The sequence below is a fragment of the Ornithorhynchus anatinus genome, chromosome X2 (assembly GCF_004115215.2).
Source record: "Ornithorhynchus anatinus isolate Pmale09 chromosome X2, mOrnAna1.pri.v4, whole genome shotgun sequence".
Classification (NCBI taxonomy): Eukaryota; Metazoa; Chordata; class Mammalia; order Monotremata; family Ornithorhynchidae; genus Ornithorhynchus; species Ornithorhynchus anatinus.
Genome location: NC_041750.1, coordinates 2990208 through 3000161, shown reverse-complemented (window position 1 = coordinate 3000161; position 9954 = coordinate 2990208). Strand labels below are relative to the sequence as shown.

The 9954-nt window shown below is 60.3% G+C and overlaps 1 protein-coding gene across 5 annotated transcripts; it reads left to right on the top strand.

The window, feature by feature from the left end:
• Positions 1-9213, top strand: PAIP2 (poly(A) binding protein interacting protein 2). Of its 5 annotated transcripts, none has more exons than XM_029053486.2 (4): positions 1-158; positions 6822-6982; positions 7732-7863; positions 8978-9213. In XM_029053486.2, exons 2-4 carry the CDS (start codon positions 6845-6847, stop codon positions 9032-9034), a joined length of 327 nt encoding a protein of 108 aa, XP_028909319.1. In that variant the 5' UTR covers positions 1-158; positions 6822-6844; the 3' UTR covers positions 9035-9213. The 5 variants fall into 5 exon arrangements, with proteins under 5 accessions (XP_028909319.1, XP_028909315.1, XP_039766476.1 ...); XM_029053482.2 differs by having other exon boundaries at positions 3-158; positions 7684-7863; XM_039910542.1 differs by lacking the exon at positions 1-158 and adding an exon at positions 1958-2001.
• Positions 9214-9954: the final 741 nt, after the last annotated feature.

Genomic DNA, 9954 nt, shown 5'->3' with positions numbered 1-9954 from the left:
CCGGTCGGAGGTGGCGGCGGGGGGGGAGTGTTTGTTTGGACTGGGGCAAGGGAGGCGGCGGGCGAGGCGCGCATAAAGCGGGGAGGAAGCGGCGCCGGCTGTGGACGTCCGCCGAGGCGAGCAGGGCCCTGTGGTGCCGTTCCCGCTGTCTGCACTGGGTGAGGGCCCGTTGCCTCAGCGACGGGGGGGAGCGGGCTCCTTGGGGCCGCCATGGCGGCGGCGGAGGAGGAGGAGGCCGGGTCGGGCTTCGCCGCCCTGGGGGGGGGGGGATGTCTTCCCCCACCCCGGAGGACGGGGGGTGACCCCCTTTGCCGCCCGAGCGCGTTCGCCAAAGGCGCTTTTTACTGCGCTGGTTTGGTCCCTTGGCTTTCCATCCGGGTCCTCGGCGGCGCGCGGGGCCTGCCGGGATGCCATCCCCTCCCCCCCCCATCTCCCTCCCTCCCTTCCCCCCCCCCTCCCCCGCTCGGGCGCGCGCTGCTCGGGCAACAAAGCTCATTGTTGTGCGCCTGCGCGCCGCCACGCGCGTTCGGCTTCGTCCCGTTCCCCCCCCCTTTTCGGTGCGCACCCCCGGCCCAGTGCGCATGCGCGCTCGCTCGCGCCCCTCGTGCGCGCGGGGAGGCCGCCAGGCGCAGTGCGCATGCGCCCCTTGCCCCCCCCATCTCATGACGCCGTCGATGAAGCCCCTCCCATGTGCCAAGCACTGCTCCAAGCGCTGGGGTAGAGGACATTCATTCATTCAGTCGTATTTATTGAGCGCTTATCATGGGCAGAGCACTGGACTAAGCGCTTGGAATGGAAATTCGGCAGCAGACCAGGTGATAGTAATAATGTGGGTGTTAAGCGCTTACTATGTGCAGAGCACTGGACTGAGCGCTTGGAATGGATAATTTGGCAGCAGACCAGGTGATGATCGTAATAATGTGGGTATTAAGCGCTTACTATGTGCAGAGCACTGGACTGAGCGCTTGGAATGGATAATTCGGCAGCAGACCAGGTGATAGTAATAATGTGGGTGTTAAGCGCTTACTATGTGCAGAGCACTGGACTGAGCGCTTGGAATGGATAATTTGGCAGCAGACCAGGTGATGATAGTAATAATGTGGGTATTAAGCGCTTACTATGTGCAGAGCACTGGTCTGAGCGCTGGGAATGGATAATTCGGCAGCAGACCAGGTGATGATAGTAATAATGTTGGTATTAAGCGCTCACTATGTGCAGAGCACTGGACTGAGCGCTTGGAATGGACAGTTTGGCAGCAGACCAGGTGATAATAATGTTGGTGTTTGTTAAGCGCTCACTATGTGCAGAGCACTGGACTAAGCGCTTGGAATGGACAATTCGGCAGCAGACCAGATGATAACAGTAATAATGTTGGTATTAAGCGCTTACTCTGTGTGCAGAGCACTGGACTAAGCGCTTGGACAATTAGGCAACAGACCAGGTGATGATAATAATGTTGGTGTCTGTTAAGCGCTTACTATGTGCAGAGCACCGGACTGAGCCCTTGGAATGGATAATTTGGCAGCAGACCAGGTGATGATGATGATGTTGGTGTCTGTTAAGCGCTTATTATGTGCAGAGCACTGGACTGAGCGCTTGGAATGGATAATTTGGCAACAGACCGGGTGATAGTAATAATAATGTTGGTGTGAAGCACTCACTGTGTGCAGAGCACTGGACTAAGCGCTTGGAATGGACAGTTCGGCAACAGACCAGGTGGTGATGTTGGTGTTTCGTTCAGCGCTATGTGCAGAACACTGTTCTAAGCGCTGGGGGAGATATAAGGTCATCAGGTGGTCCCACGTGAGGCTCACAGTCTTCATCCCCATTTTACAGATGAGCTAACTGAGGCACAGAGAAGTTGTGACTCTCCCACGGACACACAGCTGACAAGTGGCAGAGCTGGGATTGGAACCCACGACCTCTGACTCCCAAGCCCGGGCTCTTTCCACTGAGCCACGCTGCTTGAAGACCCCCGGTCGTCACCTCCCCGTTTTCCAGGTGAGGGGCCCGAGGCCCAGAGGAAGTGGCTTGCCCAAGGTCACCCAGCAGGCAGGCGCGTGCCTTGTGCAGAGCACCGGACTGAGCGCCGGGAAGAGCACGGTGCCGCAGTAAACCCCCTGACTGCCCAGAGGCAGCGTGGCTCAGTGGCAAGAGCCCGGGCTTGGGAGTCAGAGGCCTTGGGTTCTAATCCCGGCCCCGCCGCTTGTCAGCTGTGTGACTTCGGGCAAGTCACTTCACCTCTCTGGGCCTCAGTTCCCTCATCTGTAAAATGGGGATTGGGATGGTGAGCTCAACATGGGACAGGGACTGGGTCCACTTTGATTCGCTTGTTTCGACCCTCGTGCTTAGAACAGTGCTTGGCACATAGTAAGTAACAGATACAATAATTAGTAGTAGTATTCTCCTGCCTCTCGGCCCCACAGCCCTTATGTCCATATCTGTAATTTATTTGTATTGATGTCTGTCTCCCCGCCCTGGACTGTAAGCTCATCGTGGGCGGGGTTGGTGTCTGTTGTAGTAGTAATAAAAAAAAATTGTGGTATTTATTAAGCGCTTACGATGTGCCAGTCATGATAGTGAGCACAGGGGTGGATACAGGCAAATTGGGTCGGGCACAGTCGTAATCCCCATTTTACAGATGAGGGAACTGAGGCACAGAGAAGTGAAGTGACTTGCCCCAAACCAAAGAGGGGACAAGTGGTGGAGCCGGGATTAGAACCCAGGACCTTCTGACTCCCAGGCCCGGGCTCTATCCACTATACCGTGGTACTTTAGTCCTCCCCCAAGCGCTTAATACAGCGCTGTGCGCACGGCACTCGTGGCGGGGCCCCGGGGAGCCGCCGCGGCAGTTCCCGGGGGGTCGAGGCAACCCTTTTTCGTGGTGTTTAAGCGCTTGCTGCGTACTAAACGCCGGGGTGGATGCACGATCCAAGCTAATCGGGTTAGACACAGTCCCTGCCCCCCACGGGGCTCAGGGTCTTCATCCCCATTTTACAGACGAGGGAACTGAGGCACGGGAAAGTGGATCGACCTGCCAAGATCGCACAGAAGACGAGTGGTGGAATCTGGAATTCATTTCTGTTCGCGTCCGTCTCTCCCTCAGACTGCAGACGTGCTGGGGGCAGGGAATGTGTCTATGTTGTACCCGCCCAAGCGCTTAGTACAGCGCTCTGCACCCAGTAAGCGCCCAATACGGTTGAATGAATGAATCCTTCTGACTCCAGGCCCGTGCTCTATCCACTAGGATACACTGCTTTTCCCTTTTTCCCACCTCCCAAGAGCCGTCGGGTTCCCGGTTGGTTTCGGCGAGAGGGGAGCTGCCCTCTTTAATCCTCTTAAACCCCGTTTATTTTTTTTTCCCGGTCGAGCCCTGTAATCGCGAGTCGCTTCCACCGGCCCTTAAGTCATGATGACGATGGGATTTAAGCGCTCACTATGTGCCAGGCACTGTTCTAAGCGCCGGAGTAGACGCGGGGTCATCCGGTTGTCCCACGTGGGGCTCCCGGTCTTCGTCCCCATTTTACAGAGGAGGGAACTGAGGCCCAGAGAAGGGAAGTGACCGGCCCAAAGTCACACGGCCGGCGGGCAGCCGAACCGGGATTTGAACCCAAGACCTCTGACTCCCGAGCCACTTCCTTCGGCGTGTAGTTGCGCTCACTCAGTCGCCGCTATTCCCTGAGGAGCAGCGTGGCCCAGTGGTTAGGACGCGGGCCCGGGAGCTAGAAGCACCCGGGTTCGAATCCCGGCCCCCTCGGGCAAGGCCCTTAACTACTCTGTGCCTCAGTTCCCTCCTCCGTAAGATGGGGTGAAGGCCGTGACCCTGTGGGGGACGGGGACCGCGTCCAACCCGATGGTCTTGGACCTACCCCGGCGCCTGGCACCGAGGAAGCGCTTAATAAGTATTATTATTATCATTTTGATGCCCCTACAGTGTGCGGAGCCCTCCCGTACGGACGGCTCCGCCAAACCCATCTCTTCATCAGGAACGGGGGTCGTGGGGGGGTGCGATGGAGACAGAAAACATATTTCCCGAGTTGCCCGTGGGGGTAGGAGGCGACCCCGACTCGGTTGTTAGGTGTGCGTTTTTGACTTTATCTGTATTTGACTGATCTGTTACCCATTTGTCCGTTCCGAGCGCTTAGGACAGTGCTGGGCACATAGTAAACGCCCAATAAATACTATTGAATGAATGAACGACTTTCTTCCCCCCGCCACGGCGGGGATTAGGGGGGTACATTGAGACTACACCCACCCCCGCGTACGCGTGTCCGTATAGACGAGAGAGAGCGATGCCCTGTTGAGCGAGAGGCTACCAGCAGCCGGTCGGGTCGCCCTGAAACCGGCTCTTCCAGTCGGGACCGGTATCGACTGGTTAGGGCCGCGCGGGGTGTCGGGGGCCGCGCGTCAAACGAGTATCCCTGCCCTTAGGGACCGTACGGGCTCCCCGTGTCACCGGGCCCTACCCGGAAGTATTTTTGAAACGTCAAAGTCCACCCTTTCCCGCGGTCGGCGGGCACGGACGGTGCCTCTGACTCAGCCGAGCCAGTTGGAAAGGAAAAGTGAAGCGTGCGGCCCCGTAATCGAAAAGGGCCCCGCCTCACCACCGCCTCCAATAAACCGGAGGCCGGGGCGGCGGCCCGTCCCTTTGGGTCTCCCTCCCGGGCTGGTGAGACGCCTCGGTTGGAAAAAGGGGTCCCCCGGGAGAGGGAAAGCGGGCCCGGTCCGCCAGGTCGGTGCCGGAGATCCACCGGGAGGGAGCCGCGCTTCCTGCGGTCGCGCTCGTCGGCTCCTCGGGTCCGGGGAAGGAAAGGTGACCGGCGGGGAGGCGGGAGCCCGGCTGAAATTCGTATAATGGCGTTTACGAAGGGCCCGCTGAATGCCCGGCACCGGGGTGGACCAAGAGGTCATCGGGACGGACACGGTCCCCGTCCCACTGGCGCTGGTGGGGGGGGGTCTCGGTCTCGTTTGTCCCCGTTCTACCGGTAGGGAAACCGGGGCTCGGGGAGGTTAAGGGACTGGCCGAAGTCACCCAGCAGGTGACTCCCATTTCCTCGCGCTTTCCCCTTAGGCCACGTAGCAAAAATATCCAGTCGGTAAGGGATCGTATTCTCATCGACCGGAGCGTCTTTCTTCGTATCGCCTCCGAGCTCAGTCCGGCGTCTGGCACGCAGTGAGCGCTTGAATGCCATAATTATTATTATTACTTCAGTCTTTTGTGTGTGTGCGCTTTCTGTTTTTAGAATAGAGTAGAAGAGCTAGGCAGGAGGACCGACTCACAGCTCCCTCCGAGCGCTTGCAAATCCCGGAGCTTTCGGAAGCCAAAATTTTGGAGACCGACCCAGAAACCAGCCGGGGACCCAGGGAAAGGGCATCGCCGGCTGCGTTGGCCCATTTACTCCGCCGCGTCGCCAGTTGAATTTATTCAGAATTCCTCGATCGAAGCCTAGGGCCCCATCGAGAGCTAGAGTTTTCAGTGGCCAGGGCAGTATCATAAAAAATGCAAATACCATAAAACAAACAGGAAAAAAAAAGGACCCAATCAAGTGCTTGGGTGAGGCCAGTACAGCAGAGTTAGAGGGCACGTTCCCTGCCCACAACGAGCGTCTAGTCTGTAGTGACTGCCGGGGGGCCGGGACGGAAAAATAATATTAGTTAACGAATCAGGAAGACTCAGGCTCCTCCGTCCTGCTGGTTCTTTGAGGCGGACACCCTCAGAGTAGCAGGCGGAGGGGAAGGAAGTATAAGGCCAAAGGTTTAGTTCAGATCGATGGTGATAATAATAATAATAACACTTGTTAAACATTTACTGTCGTAAGTGCAGGTTAGAGATCAGATAATCAGGTCAGGCAGAGTCCCCGTCCCACACAAGGTCGAAGTAGAAGGGACAACGGGTGCTGAATTGAAAAGCCGCACGGCCTTGTGCGTTGAGCCTGGGGGGGGGGGGGCAGGAGGATCTGGGTTCTAATCCCGGCTCCGCCACTTGTCTGCCGGGTGACCTTGGGCGAGTCACGCCCCAGCTCCGGGCCTCAGTTTCCTCAACTCTAAAATGGGGATTATCAACGCCGCGACGAATGATCGTTAAAAAATGTGGCATTTAAGTGCTTACCGTGTGCCAGGCACTGTACTGAGCGCAGGGGGAGATACAGGTCTGTCGGGGTCGGACGCGGTCCCTTCCCCGCGTGAGGCTCACGGTCTCCAGTCCCGTTTTACGGACGACTTACCCCTCATCTCCCCGCCGCACCCACGTAAATGTCCGATTTATATATCGGACTCTCCCGAGCGCTCGATAAATACAGTTGAAAGAATGAGGGAGGATGGGACGGGGGGAGATGAGGGGTTAGTCAGGGAAGGCTCCCCGGAGGAGATGTGACTCTGAGTAGGGCCTCGAGGGTGGCGATCCGTCGGACCGATCCGTCGGGCTGCTCCGGCGGTGCGGGTGGGGGGGCCGGCGTTCCGGCTCCGCGAGGAAGCCCGCCGTCCCCCTACTCTTCCTCCCGTCAGCCCATCGTCCTTATCGAGCACTTACCGTGTGCAGAGCACCGCGCTCGGCGCTAGGGAGAGGACGGTATAAGACCCGTTCCCGGCCCGCAACGAGCGTACGGTCCAGAGGGGGAGAGGACGTTGGTAGAAATAAAGGGCAGGTGCGATCGTAAGCGGAGGGGGGGACGGAGAAAGGGAGCGAGGCAGGGCGACTCAGAAGGGAGTGGGAGAAGGGGGGGCGGCGGGGTGTAGTCAGGGAAGGCCCCTTGGAGGAGACGGGCCCTCAGTAAGACTCGGAAGGTGGGGGAGAGTGACGGCGTGTCTCCCCCACCCCCCAGGTTCCCCGAAATAGGCGGCAGCCATGAAAGACCCGAGCCGAAGCAGCGCCAGCCCGAGTATCATCAACGAGGATGTGATCGTCAACGGCCACGCTCACGAAGACGACAACCCGTTTGCCGAGTACATGTGGATGGAGAACGAAGAGGAGTTCAACAGACAGGTCAGTGGCGTCCGGGCCGAACCCCGTGGCCCTCCTCACCCCCCACCCCGCCCCCGCCCCCCAAGGGGCCGGGCGTTTAGTGTCCACTGGGGTCCAGTACCCGGTAATCGGATTGGACCCGGGCCCCAGAGGAGTCTTGCTAGGCCGAGAGGGAGAGCGGGAGCCCCCGCCCGTTGCGCGGGGGAGGCGATCGAGGCCCCGGGAGGTTAAGTGACCGGACCGAGGTCACCCGGCAGCCCCGGGGCAGGGCGAAGATCACAACCCGAGCGCCCCCCCTCCCGCACAAACTGAGCCGGCCGGGCAGGAGGCTCCCGGACGAGTCCGCCCTCGGTGAGCCCGTGGTCGGAAGCCGCCGGAGCCTCCCAAGTGGGAGCCGGGCTCCCTGTGCCTCCCCCTGGCTGCGAACCCGGCCCCCGTAGTCCTCGGTCCTCGGGGGCCACCGGGCAAGGATCCTTAGAGGGGTGGGGTGATAGAGGAGGAAGGATACCAAAGGCGACCCCTCGCGATCCCGGGGCTGGGCGCGGCCCCCCGCTCCCCGCCGTGGCCCTCGTCTTCTCTCCCTCCCCCGGCCCACGACCCCGTGTTCACCGAACCCCTTCTCCCCCGCCCCCCCCCCCAGTCGGAGACGTCTCTGCCCGCGGTGTCCCGGGAGCCCCGTCCGGAGACTCCCACTTACCGTGGACCGTGTCTCCCAAATCCAGATCGAGGAGGAGTTGTGGGAAGAAGAGTTTATTGAGCGCTGTTTCCAGGAGATGCTGGAAGAGGAAGAGGAGCACGAGTGGTTTATCCCCGCTCGAGACCTTCCCCAGACCATGGACCAGATCCAGGACCAGCTCAGCGACCTCGTCATCGGCGACGGCTCCTCGCTGGAGGATCTTGTGGTAAAAGCCGGGGTTGGCGGGGAGGGGGGCGGTTTTTTCCTCCGGAGTTTCTGCCCCCCAGCCCCGGCCCCTTCTGGTACGAGCCAGATCACTCCCAGTCAGGGCCACCTCGGGGTCCCGGCCGCAACCGCGGGGAGCCGAGGCCTCCCCCGGCATCTCTGCGGCGGCCACCGCCGCCGCCCAACCCCGGCCGGTTCTTGCCGGCCACATGCCAACGCCCCCCCCCCCCCCCCCCCCCCCGTTTTTTTGTTTTTTCCTGTGGTATTTCTTAAGCACTCACCGTATGCCAGGCTCTATTCTATCCCCTGAGGTAATCGGGTTGGGCACGGTCCACCTCCCGTCTGGGACTCCCGGTCCTAATCCCCGTTTTACAGAAGAGATAACCGAGGCCCGGAGGAGTGAAGCGTCAGGTGTCGCAGCAGGCAAGGGGGGGGGGGGGGCGGGATTAGAACCCAGGTCCTCCTGACTCCCGGGCACGTGCTCTGAACTCTAAACCGTGCCGCGTCTCCGTTCCCTCTCTCGTCTACTCCGGTAGCGGGAGTAGAGATGGTATCTATTAGGGTGATTGTTGTACCAGGCGCCGGGAGGGGATACCCGGGGGGGGCGGTGCCCGGCTTCTGATCGAGGCGCAGCTAGAAAAATGGCGGGAAGGACCCCGGAATGAAGGCGGTAGAGAGAGAAGCATCCGAGGAAGCTCCGTTCCTGCGCTCCACCCGCCCGGCGGGTGATGCGCGATCCTCCACCGGGGAAACGAGCCTCCCTCTCGCGGCCGAGCCCGTCGGAGGCCGCAGAACCCTTTGGAGTTTTAATCTCCCCTTCTCCCGAGGGGCCGGGTTGGAGGGGATGGACGAGCCCCGGGGCGTTCCGCTTCCCCGGGTGGAAACCGCGTCTCCGGGAAAAACCGGCCGCTGTCTCCCCTATTCCTAAAGCGCCGCGACCCTGAGGGAAGTCCGACCCCTCGCCCCGCGATCCTCTCCGGCAGAGGCCGGAAAATCCGGTTCAACGTGGCCCGGTCCCCGGGCGGCGAGAGGACGAAAACCGCCCCGGGGGGCTCCCGAGCCGCCTCCGGTCCCGCGGCAGGTCAGTATCGGACGCTCTCTCTCTCGCCCCTCAGGTCAAGAGTAACCTGAATCCAAACGCAAAGGAGTTCGTTCCCGGGGTGAAGTATTAGCCGTCCGAGGAGACGGGGCCTCTCTCGGTGGGTGTAGCACAATTTCCACACTGTGAAGGCAGTATTAGAAGACTTAATTGTAAAAGCTCTCTCTTCTTGTCACTGTGTTACTTATGCATTGCCAAAGTTCTGTTAGTCCTGCATGCTTAATAAAAAGTGCTGAGACTGTTACGCTCAAAGCTGTCCACCGTTTACTGCAAACCCGACTGGACCTCATCGCGCCGGGGAGGAGACGGCGAGGAGGAAAGGAAAGCAGCGGAACCCCCCCCACCCGAGCTCCCCTGGACCACGGGACCCCCCCCCCCCCGGCCCCCCGTCCCCCTCCCCCGCTCCGGAGGCCGGGGTCTCCCCGCGCACGCCGGCGGGCCCCGGGCCGGTCCCTCGCGTCGGGGAGACCGGGCGGACCCGTCGGAGGCCCGCGGCCGGCCCCTCCGCCCCGGCGCCCCCTCCTCCCCCCCCCCCCCCCACCGGAGAACGGCGGGGTCCGGCCCCCCGGAGTCGGACTGAACCCGAGAAAGCCGGAGCCGCGCGTCCCCGAAAGGTGCTCCTCGCTTGCTTCGTGAGTCGTCACTACACGATAGTCTACAGCACAACAACTCTTGCCCTTCTTTTTTTTCCCCACCCCCCCCCCCCCTCCTTTTTAATAAAGCTAGAACAGTTTTGGCTTCTTAAAACTTCATACTTGGGTAGGTGAAGCTGCCATACGTGTTCAGTGTGAATAGTGTTTAAGTTGAAAATATTGTAAAAAAATTATATTTTTTCAAAAATATTTAAAAAAATAAATAAGAGTAGAACAGAAGAGACCGTGGCCGTGGTTATTGGTGCGTGGGGGGACGGCGGGGGTCTGGCGGGGGGCCGGGTCCGAAGCCACCTCGGGGGAGTTGACGGTCTCCCGCTTCCTTTCCGTCGAGCTCCTCCGT

Coding starts and splice junctions, on each gene's coding strand:
- PAIP2 (XM_029053482.2), top strand. CDS start 6,845: ATGAAAGACCCGAGCCGAAGCAGCGCCAGCCCGAGTATCATCAACGAG. Junction 6,983..7,683: donor AAGAGGAGTTCAACAGACAG/GTCAGTGGCGTC, acceptor TCCCAAATCCAG/ATCGAGGAGGAGTTGTGGGA. Junction 7,864..8,977: donor CCTCGCTGGAGGATCTTGTG/GTAAAAGCCGGG, acceptor CTCGCCCCTCAG/GTCAAGAGTAACCTGAATCC.